This window comes from Malaclemys terrapin, chromosome 8 (assembly GCF_027887155.1).
Source record: "Malaclemys terrapin pileata isolate rMalTer1 chromosome 8, rMalTer1.hap1, whole genome shotgun sequence".
NCBI classification, from domain to species: domain Eukaryota; kingdom Metazoa; phylum Chordata; order Testudines; family Emydidae; genus Malaclemys; species Malaclemys terrapin.
The window spans coordinates 35233908-35250067 of NC_071512.1; the positions used below are offsets into that span (position 1 = coordinate 35233908).

The 16160-nt window shown below is 51.2% G+C and overlaps 1 protein-coding gene across 2 annotated transcripts in view; it reads right to left on the minus strand.

The window, feature by feature from the left end:
* ECSCR (endothelial cell surface expressed chemotaxis and apoptosis regulator) overlaps window positions 1-11839 on the minus strand; it is a 43300-nt gene extending 31461 nt beyond the window's left edge. For both annotated transcript variants that reach the window (XM_054038187.1, XM_054038186.1), the window contains exon 1: window positions 11739-11839. In XM_054038187.1, coding sequence (XP_053894162.1) covers window positions 11739-11799 — 61 coding nt within the window. In that variant the 5' untranslated portion in view covers window positions 11800-11839. The remainder of the gene's footprint in view (window positions 1-11738) is intronic.
* Window positions 11840-16160: the final 4321 nt, after the last annotated feature.

The window sequence follows — 16160 nt, forward strand, 5'->3', positions numbered from 1 at the left end:
GCATCCTGTTCTTCCTGGCCAAAGCTGAGGGAGGAAGGGAAAGTACCTGATGAAGCAGGCCTATCCGAATTCATCCAGTTCACTCCCTGGGGAGTTGTGTAAACACCTTCACCAGCTTCCATCTGAGAGCAGTCTCCTCTGCCTGCACTAAGGAATGTGCCTGGACGTAGCTGTGCTGTGGTCCCTCACATAGGGATTAGGTAAGGCGGGGGGGGAAGGGGGAGAAGGCGGGGACAAATCCAGTCATCCAGGTTATTAGCTTCCTGTTCCACATCATGGAGACAAAGGATTCACTGTCACCTTCCCCAGGCTCACCTTATAGCTGCTGCTGGGATGGGGGCACACACCGCTCCTACTGTTCAGGCTGGCTGGTCTGCAAGGCTGCCGGGCCTCTTTGCTTCCCGGTGCTTGGCCTGCCTGGGGAGTACTGCGAATGGTCTGCCCGTGAGAAGCCAAGTGTAGGCGCATGGGTGGCTCATGCAAAGTCCCACCCTGCTCTCTAACCCCAAAGTTCAATCCAGGCCTTTCAGGTACTGTCCAGAGGTGCCTTTGCCAGCCAGCACCCTCTCACCGCAGTGCGCATTATCACAGTGACCCTGCCTCAGTTTCCCCCAGCCCACCAATAATCATTTGTCTCTGTGGCGGAGGAGATTCCTCTTATGACTCAGCTAGGTTGTTTATAGTGTCTTCCCTTCCGGGGCAATAATGAGTCTGATACACTAGGAGCCCAATAATCTCATGCCCCTGCAGAGTCCTGACCCCTTTGCTCTTCTGGATTTTACTATCCCCTTTGCTGGGGGGTGAGGGGGCTGGCAAGGGAGCCCCCCTGCCCAAGTTCCAGCCCCAGGACCCTGCATTAAGCAGCTGGGACCAGCTCCTCACAATCCATTGCTGCCCCCCACCTCCCCTCTCACATAGTCCCTTTGCAGTCTCACATTCTCTGATTCTCCCGGGGGGGTGGGGTCTGACTTTCTGCCAGGCTGTTGCCCAGGGTGGCTCCTCTCTGTAGCCTCCCCTCTCCTCTGAGCTGCAGCCTCTTATTCCCCAGCTGTTGCTGGCCCAGCAATTAGCGCAGCTGAGGAGATGGCTAACCTGCCTGTTAACCCCTTAGTCCCTGTGGTAGGATGGGTCTGTATACCCCTGACAGATGCTTGGGCTAAACATTCCAGTTACTGGGCACGTAATTCACAGCCATTAGCTTTAGGGCCACACAACCCCAAGAAAGTGATCTACGATTTCTCCTGTCGCTTGAGGACCTTTGCTCCTGTGGACGTCACTCTGGTAGCAGCCAGTTCTGTGCCCCAGTCCACATCTCTAGCACATGTGCAATGGTAGAGTCCCAGGGCTCTGCAGGCCACGCTTTGTTTCTTCTCAAAATGGACCTGGACCAGTCCCCCAGTCTGCAAACCCCCAGACTCTGGGAAATCTTGGATGGGAATTCTTGCTGTGACTTTCCATGCTTCTTCCTTCGCTGCTACTGGGTCAGGGTGTCCCAGTCACTCGACTGCCCCACACAGCTGCTGGGTCTAATCCAAAAATAAACTATTCACCAGATCATCAATGTAAAGATAGAAGCACCCCCCTAAATGCAGGAGCTGAGCAGTGCATCAAACCCTACAACGAGCCACGTGGCTGCCCGGCGAGTTATAAGGCTGGAGGCCAGGTGCCCAAGTGCTTGAAAAGTGTGGTCATCTCACAACTACCAAAGATGCAGTCTGGTGTACCAAACACCCACAACCTTTCTAGGCTAGAGACAAAGACAGAGATGCAGATGGACCTGGAAAGGCCATGCGCTCTCCCTCGGTCAAAGCACTGTCTAGCTAGAGGGAACAATCCTGCACTGGAGATGAGATCTAAGAGATCCCTACCACTCTTGTGTTCTCGGCTCCGATCCCTGAATGTCACCATGTTGTCCTTGACCTTGAACACTCCCACAGGCATGTGATGCTCAGACACTAGGCTGGATTTAACCCCTCTGTCAAGCCATATGTGCTTTGCCCTTAGTGCATACCCTGCAGGTTATTGCCGGCAAGGCTACAGTCAGGACCCTCCTAGTTCATAAGTAGCAGCTCTACCACGCGAGCCAAAGAGGGGGAGTTCATCTCACCAAGACAGCAGCAGCCGAGCTAAGCTTGTGCCAGCCAGTCTCTTGCATGGTTTACGGCCAGCAAATCTTAGAGGTTGGACCACCTGGCCCTGAGGCTAAGCCTCAGCAGTGATGCCTCTTGCTTATGGTGTGTACAGGGCTTAGTCCTTCTGCCAACTCCTGGCTTGGGGTTACAGCAAAGATCCACTTTCAAAGCAGAGACGTGCTGGTGTTCGGTTACTGGAACTATTTCCCTTAAGGACACCTGCTGCTGACTCAGCTACTGTGACACAACATGGTTCCCGGATGCACAGCCTGCTGGTCGTTGCTAACAGTTTTCAGAAGCTCCCTGGAGAGTCCTCTGGGGAACTTGAAGCATGTACTGTAATGATGCGTGGGTGGGAGCTAGACTAGTTCAGGAAAATTTGCTTAGTGAACAAACTTTCTGGAAGGTGGTTCTCCTGGGATCCTCCTGTTTTTCACCCTTCCCCTTCCTCCTACATGTCAGACTGGCCTGGCTTTTTTAGTCAAGGAATGGAGGAGGAGGATCTTGCTGGGTTGGTCAAAGGGGGTGGCTGTCAGGGCTGGGTCGTGGACAGCCAGACATAGTGGTTGGAACTGGAGTCCACAGTCAGGAGTCAGCTGGGTCAGGATACTGGGAGGTCAGAAGCCGAAGAGAGACTGGAGATCAGAACTACAAGTCGGTAACCAGAGTCAAACTGAGTTGGGATACCAGGGGGTCAAAAGCAGGAAACAAACCAGAGATCAGACCCATAAGTCAGAGGTTCGGAGCCAAGCCAGGTCAGGATGCCAGGAAGTCAAGCTGGGGGAGCAGGAGGCACAAGGTACACAGTCCAGAGCAGGGTGGATCCCAGTTGTTCCGATAGTTTTCCATTCCGGTTGCTGGCTTAAGTAGGGCCAGCGATCAATCGCTGCTCTGGGACTCTGCCAAGTGGGCATCGGGGCAGAGTCTCTAACTGGGGCTAGGCTTCATGGGTCCTGGGTCAGCAGTTGTCAGCAGGCTGCCAAGTGGAGGGTTGCAGCGTGGCCGCTCCTGTGAACCCGCGTTTGAGGCCTGTGGGTCATGACGGTGGCCAGGGAATAACCCCGGGAGCTCCCACCCAGGGAGGCAGAGGGCCTCTGCAGCAGCTTTGGAGAGCAAGAGCTAGGATCTGATCCCTCTTGGCAGTGCAGTGAGCTAAGGCACCTGCCACTGGAAGACTATACTATGAGCTGGGCTGTGATTCCCCTGGCACATACACAGACATACTTGCATGAGCTCTCAGTGCGCCAGCAGTGTAGCTGCCAGAGTTACCACCTTTGAAATGCACCCACCTGCAAGTCAGGCCCTCCACAACCCCACCCACAAGGCAACTCCATGACGCCTGCCCTTTTAACAGCCACTTATAGTATCTAGAGAGATCACAGTTATAGACGAGACTGCTAACATCACACGTCTCCTCACTCTCGTGTGACTCAAACCCTCTCACACTACACCCATGCCGTGCACTTGTGTGTTGGTGGGCAGCCAACTGCTGTATTTTCAACAGTTTTGATCTGTTATCGCTTAAATTGTGGAAGTGGGAACACTGCAGCACCTTTAGCTGGACATAGACACTTTGAACATTCGATACCCCAGTGCATTGTGATAATAATGCAAATCTCTAGACCCACGTAAAGGAAAACCTGGCGGATTAAATTATTTTTCTGGTAATTGGCAAATCCATAAAAAACCCAGCCAGGCTGGTCAAATACCGGCCACGTGGTAATCCTCTAGCTGCGGTAGCAGGGGTGGCAGGAACGGAAGCATAGCTGAGCCATGCCAAGTACAAATATGGTAAAACCGGTGGGTACCTACTTGGCATGGCTCAGCCGTGCCTCCGCTGCCACTACCCATGCTACCAAGGCTACACTGCTATTTGCACCCATGCTAGCTCGATGAGAACTAGCACGAATATGTCTATGTACATGAGAAGGGGAACCACACCCCTAGCTTGTAGTGTAGACATAGCCTAATACTAGCTTTAACTCCTCCTGTCCCCCCACACTACTTCCTTGGCCAGCAACATATTGTTCCCCAGACTGTCCAGCCGGGTTGCCACTATTTCTCCTCGGGAGCATAGGCCACCATCTAATAAATTTCACTGCTAGGAATATTTTCCTGATCTTCTTTCACCTCCTCCCAGGACTTTTTAGTTATATACTCTTGCGACATGCTAAGCACAGTCTCTCTCCCCGTGGTATTCCCAGCTCTTCTGTGGTATCTTTGTTTCAAAAGCAGACCTGAGCTGCCCCCTGCAAGCGGATGCGTATCTGATGACAAAGAGCACTGCTCTCAGTCCTCTGCCATTTGTGCTAAGCCTCATACAGCCGTCACACAGAGACCCTTTCACCAGCTGCGAGGGAATGGAAATAAAGTGCAGCATACACATCTGTATGAATTTGCTCTGAAATTAAAACTGACAAGCCGGAAGATATGTCCTGAACTGCCATATCAGTGGAAGAATAACACAGTGAGACAAAATATGCCAACATATTGAATGGCCAGCTGCTGACCAGAGGCCGTAACTGAATCCAACAGTAAACCCTACAAACTTAAAATGAGCGTACTAGTTAAACAGACAAAGGGAAACCAGCACCAAGATTTACCTAAGGTCACAGGACTAGAACCCAGGTGTCCTGACTTAATCGAGGGTCCTGCTACTAGGCCAGACTGCCTCCCAGCAACAGCTGTTGAAATGGTGGATAAGTCCGTGGGGGTAGTCCAAGAGTACAGGCCTTCTGGAGAGACGTAAACAGCAGGGCTGGCCTTACCATGAGGTGAACTGAGGCGGCTGCCTCAGGTGCCAGACTGTGGGGGGGCGCCACTAGGACCCAGAGTGTAGAAAATAGTGTCTGCTGCTGGTGCATATGTATTCTCTCTGCTCTAGATGCACAGAGATGGTGGAGTGCTGTGCTGGAGGAAGGAGGGCACAAGAGACATAACAGGCAGGCAGGAGAAAAGGTAGGGTTACCATATTTCAACAATCAAAAAAGAGGACGGGAGGAGCCCCGCCCTAGCCCCGCCCCTGTCCTGCCCTAGCCCCGCCCCTGCCCCTTCCACTCCCTCCCACTTCCTGCCCCCTCAGAACCCCCAACCCTCCCCCCCCACTCCTTGTCCCCGGACTGCCCCCTCCTGGGACCCCTGCCCCTAACTGCCCCACAGGACTCCACCCCCTACCTAAGCCTCCCTGCTCCTTGTCCCCTGACTGCCCCCTCCTGAGACCTTCCCCACATCCTAACTGGCCCCCTAGGACTCTACCCCCTACCTGTCCCCTAACTGCTCCAACCCTTATCCACACCCCCACCCCCAGACAGACCCCTGGGACTCCCACGCCCCATCCAACCACTCCCCACCCCCTGACAGCCCCCCCCAAAACTCCCGACCCATCTAAACCCCTCTGCTCCCTGTCCCCTGACTGCTCCGATCCCTCTCCCCACTCCTGCCCCCTGACAGCCCCCCCCAGAACTCCCAATCACCCCCCCCCCGCTCCTTGTCCCCTGACTGCCCCCTCCTGGGACCCCTGCTCCTAACTGCCCCCCAGAACCCCACCCCCTACCTAAGCCTCCCTGTACCTTGTCTCCTAACTGCCCCCTCCTGAGACCCCCCCCACCTGTACTCTGCCCAAAACCTTACACCCCCAACTCCCAGACAGCCCCCCCCCGAACTTCTGACCCATCCAACCCTCCCCCTGCTCCCTGTGTCTTGACTACCCCCCCCAGAACCTCTCTGCCGCTTCTCTGACCCCCGGCCCCCTTACTGTGCTGCAGAGCAGCGCGCTCGACAGCGGGGGAGGGGAGCAGGGTCGGAGCTCCAGACTGCCGGAGGCCGAGGCGTTACGGCCGGCGATCTGTGAATGCAGGGCGGGGGGAGGGAGGGAGAGGAGGGGAGTGGTGTCAAGTTGCAGGAGAGAGGAGGGGGGAAGTGGAGGAAGGGCTTTGGCTGCTGGAGCCCCGTGCGAGTGGCACCATCCGGCCGGCTGCCCTGTAAGCCCCGCACGCTCTGCATGGGGGGGAAGTCCGGACATTGGCAAATTCCCCCCTGGACGCTATTTTTAACTGAAAAAAGCCGGACATGTCCGGGGGAATCCGGACGAATGGTAACCCTAGAAAAGGTGAGAGGGAATAACAGAAAGCAGCAGGAGTTGCAGGGAGAGAGAGGAGGAGGAGCCTTTTATGTATCTCTCTAGCACCCCAAGGAGCCTGGACTGATTAACACCAGCTTCTAAGGGAGCTTCCTGTTTCCTGCTGCTTCCCTGAATCCACTTGAGGAGAACAGGCAGTCAGCTGAAGTAGTAGGAGCCCCTTAAGACTCTGATATCTTCCCTCACTCACGCCCTGCTACCAGCCTGCTTATTTGTCCCCTTCAATTGAGTGTTGAGAGACACTATAGCTGTCAAAGAACAGCAGTCATGAGTGAAAGAAGAAAACGTCCCTCTGGGGCAGCATTCAAAAAAAGAAAGAAAGCAAAGGAAGCTTTTCTATCTAAGCAGGAAGGAGCTCTCCTGAGATACATAGACACAAATGTTCACAGTGATCCTTCCGGCCCCACTGAGTATGTGAGCGGTGAGGAGATGCCTGATCTTCCAGTTAGTCAGAGTGCAGGTGACCTGGCAGCTACTGCAGCATCCATATCTCCATCTCAAATGGATGTAACCATGCACATTCCTGAAGAAAAGTGTAGATCAGAGAAAAGTGTGTTGGAGGCGCAAGAAACAGCTGCTGCTGAGTTTAGTTCCTTAAGTCTAGATGATCCAGGACTGTGGACCCACTTGAGCAGTAGCCTGAGGGACTTCCTTGCACTGCGTGGGCCACAACAAATGAAAAACTTCATGTTCCCCAAAGACAATGAAAATAGAAGTTTCCATCCAACACATTACTGGCGTGAAATCCCCAAGGGTGACAAAGTGGAGAGGCCATGGCTTATGTACTCAAAAACCCAGAATTCTGCATACTGTTTTTGTTGCAAACTCTTCCAGTCTAATGTTCCAGCCACATTGGGTTCTACAGGACTGGAAAAATCTGGCTAGAAATCTGGCATGCCATGAGAAGGCAGCAAATCACCAGAGAGCATTCCATAGGTGGAAAGAGCTTGAGATGAGACTAAGGTTAAAGGCCACCATAGAAGATCAGCATCAAGAGAAGATTGCATCAGAGTCTCTTTACTGGCAAAATGTTCTGAAAAGGTTCATTGCCATTGTGAGAATGCTTGCTACCCAAAACCTAGCATTGCGTGGCACTTCAGGTCAGCTGTATGTGCCAAACAATGGAAACTTCCTTAAAACTGTAGAGCTGATGGCTGAGTTTGATGCTGTACTCCAGGAGCATCTAAGAAGAGTCACCACCCAAGAAATGTACACACACCATTAAATTGGAAAAACAATTCAAAATGAGATCATACAGTTACTGGCAACAAAAGTCAAACAGAAGATTGTGGCATATCTGAAGTCAGCAAGATATTATCTCTGTTATTCTGGACTGCACACCTGACATCAGCCATATGGAACAAATGACTTTAATGGTGTGTTTTGTAACAAAAACAGAACCTAGTGAAAATGTCTCTGCAATGGTGACTGTCAGAGAGCATTTTCTAGAATTTATTGACATTGATGATACTACAGGAGCTGGTATGACAAATGTGCTTCTTAAAAAGCTGGAAGATACGGGAATTGCGATAGCTGACAGGAGAGGTCAGGACTATGATAATGGTGCCAACGTGAAAGGAAAGAACAGAGGAATGCAGACACGGATCTGAGAGTTAAACCCTCGAGCTTTTTTTGTCCCATGCAGTTCTCATTCATTGAACTTGGTGGTCAGTGATGCAGCATCAGCTTCTAGTGAGACTGCTGAATTTTTTAATGTAATTCAAAACATCTATGTATTTTTCTCTGCATCAACTCATCGATGGCAAATTTTGAAGCAACATCTGGGAACATCCTCTCTGACACTGAAACCACTGAGTGCCACATGATGGGAAAGTCGAGTAGAGGTGATAGAGCCTATCAAACACCAAATTGGGAAGATAAATGATGCCATAGTTGCCATTATAGAGGATAATGCTATGACAGGAACTGTTTATGGGAGAACAGTGGCAGAGGGAAATGGAATCACCAGAAACATACATAACTTCAAATTTGTGTGTGTCTTAGTGTTGTGGCATGACATACTGTTTGAAATAAATGTTGTAAGCAAGAGGCTCCAAGGTGTTGACCTTGATATATCTGGAGCAATGGAACAACTGGACATAGCAAAGTCATATCTACAGTCTTACCGGTCAGATGAGGGATTTCAAAACGTTCTGAAGAGTGCACAGAAGCTGGCAGAGGAACTTCACACTGAAGCTATTTTCCCACCCATTCAAGAATACAAGAGTCACCAAAGAAGACAACATTTTGATTACAAGACACGGGATAATCCCATAAGAGACCTCAAATAGGGTTACCATATCTAACAAATAAAAAAAGAGGACCCTCCACGGGCCCTGCCCCCGCCCATTTCCCCACCCTAGCCCCGCCCCAACTCCACCCCTTTCCTGCCCTAACTCCGCCCCCTCCCACTCCCAGCCACGCGGAAAGGGCTGCCCGAGCGCTACCGGCTTCACGGTTTGCCAGGCAGCCCCCAGACCCTGCGCCCCTGGCCGGCGCTTCCCCAGTGCAGCTGGAGCCCGGGAGGTGAAGCGCCCAGCCGGGGGCGCAGGGTCTGGAGGCTGCCTGGCAAACCGTGAAGCCGGTAGCACTCGGGCTTTGGGCAGCCCCCTTGCCTCCGGACCCTGCGCCCCCAGCCGGGCACTTCCCCTCCCGGGCTCCGGCGGCACAGGGTCCGGAGGCATGGGGGCTGCCCGAAGCCGGTAGCGCTCGGCTCTTAAACAGAGCCGAAGAGTCAGGGGAGGAGCAGAGCCGCCGCGGCCGGAGGCTCTGCTCCTCCCCTGACTCTTCGGCTCTGTTTAAGAGCCGAGCTGCCCGAGCGCTACCGGCTTCGGGCAGCCCCCATGCCTCCGGACCCTGCGCCCCCGGCCGGGCACTTCCCCTCCCGGGCTCCGGCGGTGCAGGGTCCGGAGGTATGGGGGCTGCCCAAAGCCCGTAGCGCTTGGCTCTTAAACAGAGCCGAAGAGTTGGGGAGGAGCAGAGCCGCCGCGACCGGAGGCTCTGCTCCTCCCCTGACTCTTCGGCTCTGTTTAAGAGATGAGCTGCCCCAGCACTACCGGCTTCGGGCAGCCCCCATGCCTCCGGACCCTGCGCCGCCGGAGCCCGGGAGGGGAGTGCCCGGCCGGCGGCTGGGGTCTGGAGGCAAGGGGGCTGCCTGAAGCCCATAGCGCTCGGGCAGCTCGGCTCTTAAACAGAGCTGAAGAGTCAGGGGAGGAGCAGAGCCGCCATTTTCCCGAACATGTTCGGCTTTTTGGCAATTCCCCCCGGATGGGGGTTTGAGTGCCGAAAAGCTGGACATGTCCAGGAAAAAGAGGACGTATGGTAACCCTACCTCAAACAACAATTCAAAGTTGAATTCTTTAACCAGGTGATAGATTATGCAATACAGTCAATTGAAGAACGTTTCATGCAGCTCAAGGAACACAGCAGTATATTTGGGATGTTGTATGATATTCCAAAACTCCTCACTATACCTGAAGAAGACCTACATCAGCAATGCAGGGCACTAGAGACAGTGTTGACACATGATGACATGCGCGATATTGATGCGAGTGATTTATATGATGAACTGAAAGCCCTTTCAAGATACATTTCAGCAGGATCAACTCCAAAGGCTGTTCTGGAATATATGTGCACAAATAAGATGACCACCCTCTTTCCAAATGCTTTTGTTGCTCTTCGCATACTTCTAACACTTCCTGTAATAGTTGCCAGTGGAGAACGCAGCTTCTCCAAGCTGAAGTTAATAAAAAACACATCTACGCTCCACAATGACACAGGAGAGGCTGGTTGGCCTTGCAACCATCTCAATAGAGCATGAGCTGGACCAGACTGTGGACCTTCAGGAAGCAGTTCAAATCTTTGCAACCAAGAAGGCAGGGAAAGCATCACTTTGATTATTCAAACAGATAAAAATGCCAGTGTTTACTATGCAGACCAGAAAAGTTACATTTGTTGTTCAGGCATTTGAAAGTTAAGTGTTACTTAAAATTTTTGAACAAGGTATTTTAAGATGTTAGTTCTCCTTTATTGGGGTAGGTAGCAGAGTAGTATAATGAGAGGAGTAGAACAGGAAGAAGGCAGAATTGAGACCTTTCGGAGTTTTGGCCCAAGTGAAGGGCCATGGTGCCAAAATGTTTTGGGCCAGCCCTGGTAAACAGGCAGGTGGATTTGAGTTTAAATACTCAGTACTTAAATACTGATCCAAAAGGTAGCTGGAGGGCTGGGTGACATAGCAGTTCTGTCAAGCCACAGAAGAGGTTTCTGTGGAATTATCAGCATTGTTGCTGAGAGGCCAACTGTCCATAACTGCTAGAAAGCTTAATAGCATACTAAGGAACCCCTCCAATTCTGTTAAAATAATTTATCTAATTACTGGGCAAAATCCCTGCTTCCCCTGAAGCCAGAGGTGTTACATCCGGGATGAATTTGGTCCAGTCATCATTTGGATATAATTTCAAAGACATATGCTCTTGCTCCTGAGAATTACATGGTAAATGAACAGCTAGCAACTGAAGAGTCAATAGCATTATTCTGTGTGACATGCATAGGTTTATTCTCTACTTTCTGATCTGCATGCTGTAAATCCTACTATTATCACAGCACAATGCCTCTACCTCATGGACAACTTTTCATATGGTTTAGTTATAAAATAAAAACCTCTCATCCCAAAAATGCAGGAAGAGGGTTTTGTTTTGTTTTTTAGCAGCTATCTGTTATAGAAACAGCAGTAAGTAACTTTGCAGTCCCTTCCACTGCCTCCAGTTAAATACAGAAACAAACACAGCTACTCCGCACTCTGTCAATAGAATGCACGCCCCGCTTGTCTACAACAAAGGGAAAAGCAGCAGGCCATACTTCAAAACATTAATCGCTAGCTCTGGATTAACACTTGCTCTGCCCCGCATCCAAACATCATGTGTTAACAAGCAGTTAAAAGCCGGAATATTAAATAATCTCTGTCTGCTGCCAGAACTTCAGTTGGATAAGGATGGTAATTCATGTTCTTATTTTAGTGTCCTGTCCACAGCGCTACATTATTTGTATTTACAGCTACAAGAAATGAACAATCAATCAATCAATCAAGAGGAAGAAGCAAAATACTTTACAGGACAACAATATCTTGCACATTTCAAAATGCAGTAGTTCTAGCAACTCTATTTCTATACCAAAGTGGTGTATTAAATACTAAAAACCACCTCAATGTCCCTATGTTATCACAAGATAAGCGTTCTTTTATGCCATTGTGATCCCTCTGAAGTAAACTTTAGAAATGCTAATGTGGCCAGATTTTCTAAAGAGCTGATCTCCCAATATAAGCACTTAAACAGATTCTGAGATTTTCAATTGGACCTGCTGGGGGCTGGGAACATTTGAAAAAACAGATACTTCTTGTAGGTCCCTAAATGGGAGCCAAACTCTTTCTAAAATCTGCTCCTCCTCTCTGCAGTGTGATTTAATTGCCTTACCTATAAAATGAACGCAGCCAAATACCCACAAGAGCAGATGGACATTCAGGGCCAGCATCATCTCGGTAACTTGTGCCTGCACAGCCTGCTCTATCCATACTCTGAGCGAAAGAGGGGCGAGGAGAAATTTGCTGGCCTGAATTGATTCTTTTGGAACTTCCTGTTAAATAATAGAAGGAAACAGACTGAATCCACAGGAGAGCTCACACCATGGAACTCTGTTTTCGCCCATTATGGTTTAAAAGGATATGAGACATAGTTTACTGATGCAAAGGAAACCTTAGCAACATTTTTGTCAGGGAACTCTCTTCTCAGACTGGAGGTGAACAGCAATAAAATGTACACAGCGGGCCCAGTTTGCTGTGCACTTACATAGCTTCTTTATAGTATTTACAGTATTTGTGTAGCAACAACACCAGTGCTTTGGTGGTGTGACCTACTGGGCTAAGCACAAGGCTAACAGCCTGGAGGTCCTGTGTTCTAATCCTGCCTCTGATGGTAGCCTTGAGTAATTTACTTCTGCTGCCTATCTCAGAGGGTGACTGTGTATGGGAAAAGTGTCCATAATGGGTGTGAGCACCCCCTGCTGGGGTAAAGGTTATTGTAGGAGAGGTTTTGAGGCGGAAATCTCCACAACGATCCCCCACCTGAGGATTATAAATTGTAATCAAGTCACTCCTTCACCTTCTCTTTGTCAAGCTAAATAGATTGAGCTCCTTGAGTCCGTCGCTATAAGGCATGTTGTCTAATCCATAATCATTCTCATGGTTCTTCTCTGAACCCTCTACAATTTATCAACATCCTACTTGAACTGTGGGCACCAGAACTGGACACGGGCTTCCAGCAGTGCCAAATACCGAGGTAAAATAACCTCTCTGCTCCCACTCGAGATTCCCTTGCTTATCCATCTCAGGATCACATTAGCTCTTTTGCCCACAGCGTAACACTAGGAGCTCATGTTCACCTGCTTATCCACCAGGATGCCTAAATGCTTTTCAGAGTCCTTGCTTCCCAGGATAGAGTCCCCCAGCTTGTGAGTATGGCCTGAATTCTTTGGTCCTAGATGTATACGTTGACATTTAGCCATATTAAAACACAGAGTTTGCTTATGCCTAGTTTACCAAGCTCTGTATCCCTGAAGAGGGCCTGTGCCCCTACTCCCACCCCTTGTCAGGGTGGGCCCAGTGGAGTGTGCTAACTGGGATGGATTCCCTCTGAATGGAGCAGAGCCGGGGGAGGGAAAGAGCTACACAATGAACGTCCTGAGGTTCGATAAGATGTGGGGGATGGTTTGCATTCTCCTAACCCCAGTTTAGCCACCCCTGTCCCCACGCTGCATGGAGAGGATCCTTGGGAGCGTGGGGCTGAGCACCCCTTCTGCGTGGAAGGGACCACCCACCCCACCATGCACAGATTTAGGTCCCTGTTTGGCAAAGCACTTATGTATGGGCTTAAGCCTCTTTGACTTCAATGGCACTTGAGCACCTGCTTTTCAAGGGAAGTGCTTTGCTGACTCAGGGCCCTGGCAGCAGCAGATCTGGCTCAGTACCGCACTAGCTCAGGGGTGCTATGGGGATCCAGCTGGTTCATATCTGGGAAGCATTTGGAAGCTACAGCATAGGCGCTGAGTTTCTAATCTACTGGGGGGGCTCCCCCCCGGCTCTCCCCAGGCCCTGCCCCCACTCAACCCCTTCCCCTCCAAGGCTCCGCCCCCACCCCGCCTCTTCCCGCCCCACCCCCGAGCACACTGCACCCTTGCTCTTCTCCCATCCCCACCCAGCGTTTCCTGACACCGTGAAACAGCTGATCCGTGGCAGGCGGTAGGTGCTGTGAGGGAGGGGGAGGTGCTGATCTGTGGGGCCCGCTCATGGGCAGGAGGCGTTGGGGGTGAAGGGCAGGTTCTGGTAGGAGGGCTGCCAGTGGGTGCTCAGCACCCACCATTTTTTTCCCGTGGGTGCTTCAGCCCCAGAGCACCCATGGAGTCAGTCCCTGTGAGCTACAGCGTGAATATTAGCAGCGATTTAGTGCTCAGCAAGGCCAGCGTGAGCCCTGCAGCCTGCTGAGTCTAAACTCTGCAGCAAGGTCACCAGCTGTGCACAGCTAGGGCAGCTTTAGGCAAGTACCAAACTAGAGGGTTGGTGCAGAGTTAAATGTGAATGGAACACTGAACTCAGTGCAGACACTAGTGTCATTTGGGTATTAAATTCAATCTTTAACCCCTAGAGATTAGGCTGAGGCCTTCCTGGAAGGCAGATTATCCTGTCTGCTGTTTGGGGGGAAGGGGGGTGTTATACCTTCCTCTGAAACAGTTGGTACTAGTTTTACCAGCTTTGCCCGTTACTTTGGGGTATGCTCATTTATTAGGACTAGTCTTCTGGGGGAGGGTGTTCTGTACTTCTATCAATATACTGCTTGTGTCACTTGTGTTCTCATACGGAGCTCTACTTCTCCCTGCTGCAAGTTCCCTCCCAATGGAGCTATCCTGCAGGACCTAGGTTCCCCAGGGCTAGATTCTTCTAGCCCCAGAATCAGATGAAAACACACACACTCTAACAGCGCGCATCTGAGAGGACCAGGTTAATCAGCACTCCCAAGCAGCGGTAGCTCCAGGCACCAGCGCTCCAAGCGTGTGCCTGGGGCGGCAAGCCGCGGGAGGCACCCTGCCGGTCGCTGTGAGGGCGGCAGTCAGGCAGCCTTCGGCGGCATGCCTGCGGGAGGTCCGCTGGTCCTGCGAATTTGGTGGCAATTCAGTGGCGGGTACGCCGAATCCGCGGGACCGGGGACCTCAAGCAGGCATGCCGCCGAAGGGAGCCTGCCTGCCATGCTTGGGGCAGCAAAAAAGCTAGAGTCGCCCCTGCTTCCAAGCTGACCCCTTATATGTCCCTGGACTCAGCAGATTGGGTCGAGCAGCACTTCCAAGCTGCCACCTTCATATGTCCCTGGTTCAGCTAGTCTCTATCCCCACTTTCACAATTGTTCTGGTAGTAACCCACTTGATGAGCAAACCCCACAGATTTTTGGGCGCTGCAGGGATCTTTTAGCTTAGGAACGAGGAACATTGCTGCAGGGTGAATGAGGAAACCAAAAAAAAAAAAAAAAAACACCACGAGGGGGAGAAAAAGAAAGAAAGAGAGAGAGAGAGAAGCAACCAGCTTAATCATGAACGTTATGTATTGCCAGAAAAACCCAGTTATAATATTAAATCTGAATTTGATTATAAAAGTCAGGTTTACAAAACTATAACTGATCACACAAGTCAGGGTTAGAAGGCTATACCGAGAGAGAGAGAGAGAGCTGGTTCTCACCACTCTATGAAGCTTGAATCGATCAGGGGTCCCAGGTGGTGGTGGTACCTAAGGGTCTGGCGTGCTGGAGACAGGCAGAGCCCCCACCATGATCAGTCAGGAGAAGATGAAGTCCCAATGGAACTAATGCAGATTTTGGATCCAGGCATCAGAACACTTACTTGAGTATGGATAGGAGTTTTTGTAGAGGAACAACAATGGTTCAAGGGAGAACACTTGATTTGTTTAGGTGTAAACAAGGGAGAATACCAAAGTTGTTTTGTTCAGGCTAGACAATGGGAGCTGATTATTCCTGGCTTTGGGCGATGTTCCTTGGAGGGAGCTCACAGTGTATTAGGGAGCTTCACTATTTTGGATACCAATAAATTATTTATTACTAGAATTGGTCTGATAACTACTGAGCTGGGTGTGTGCAGGCATGGGTTCATTAACATCTGAAGCAGAGATCCCCTATCATGCAGTGCTTCCCTGCTTTTCTGGTCCCAGAGTTCCGTGCGGTTCTTGCCTTGGAATCTCTTCTCCATTCTGTATGCTAATGGAGATGCCTCCTTGTCCCATCTTTGATGCAAACGAGGCTAGGGGAGTTTCCTTAATTCTGTCATCCTTATCCAAAGGGTGTAGGTGCGTCTCCCACTGCCTTTTCATTGCTTTTTATAAGTCTTTCTTCTGATGCAGTTTTGGTTCAAGCAGAGGCGAGGCGGGGTGGGGCATGGTGGGGGAAGGTCTTTTGTGAGTCAGACAGGCTAGGTACTGCGCACTGGTTCCCCAAGAACACAGAGCTGCTAGGTAACATAAGCGCCGACTCCGTGGGTGCTCCAGGGCTGGAGCACCCACAGGGAAAAATTAGTGGGTGCTCCGCATCCACTGGCAGCCAAGCTCCCCTCCCCTCCACCCCACCTCCTCCTCCCCCCATGAGCATGCCACATCCCCACTCCTCCACCTACCTCCCAGCGCTCCCCGCTTGGCCACTGCCAAACAGCTGTTTGGCGGTGTAGCAATCTCCGGGAGGGAGGGGGAGGAGTGGGAATGTGGTGTGCTCAGGGGAGGAGGGGGGAAAAGAGGTGGGGCCGGGGCGGGGATTTGGGGAAGGAGTCGGAATAGGGGCAGGGAGGGGGTG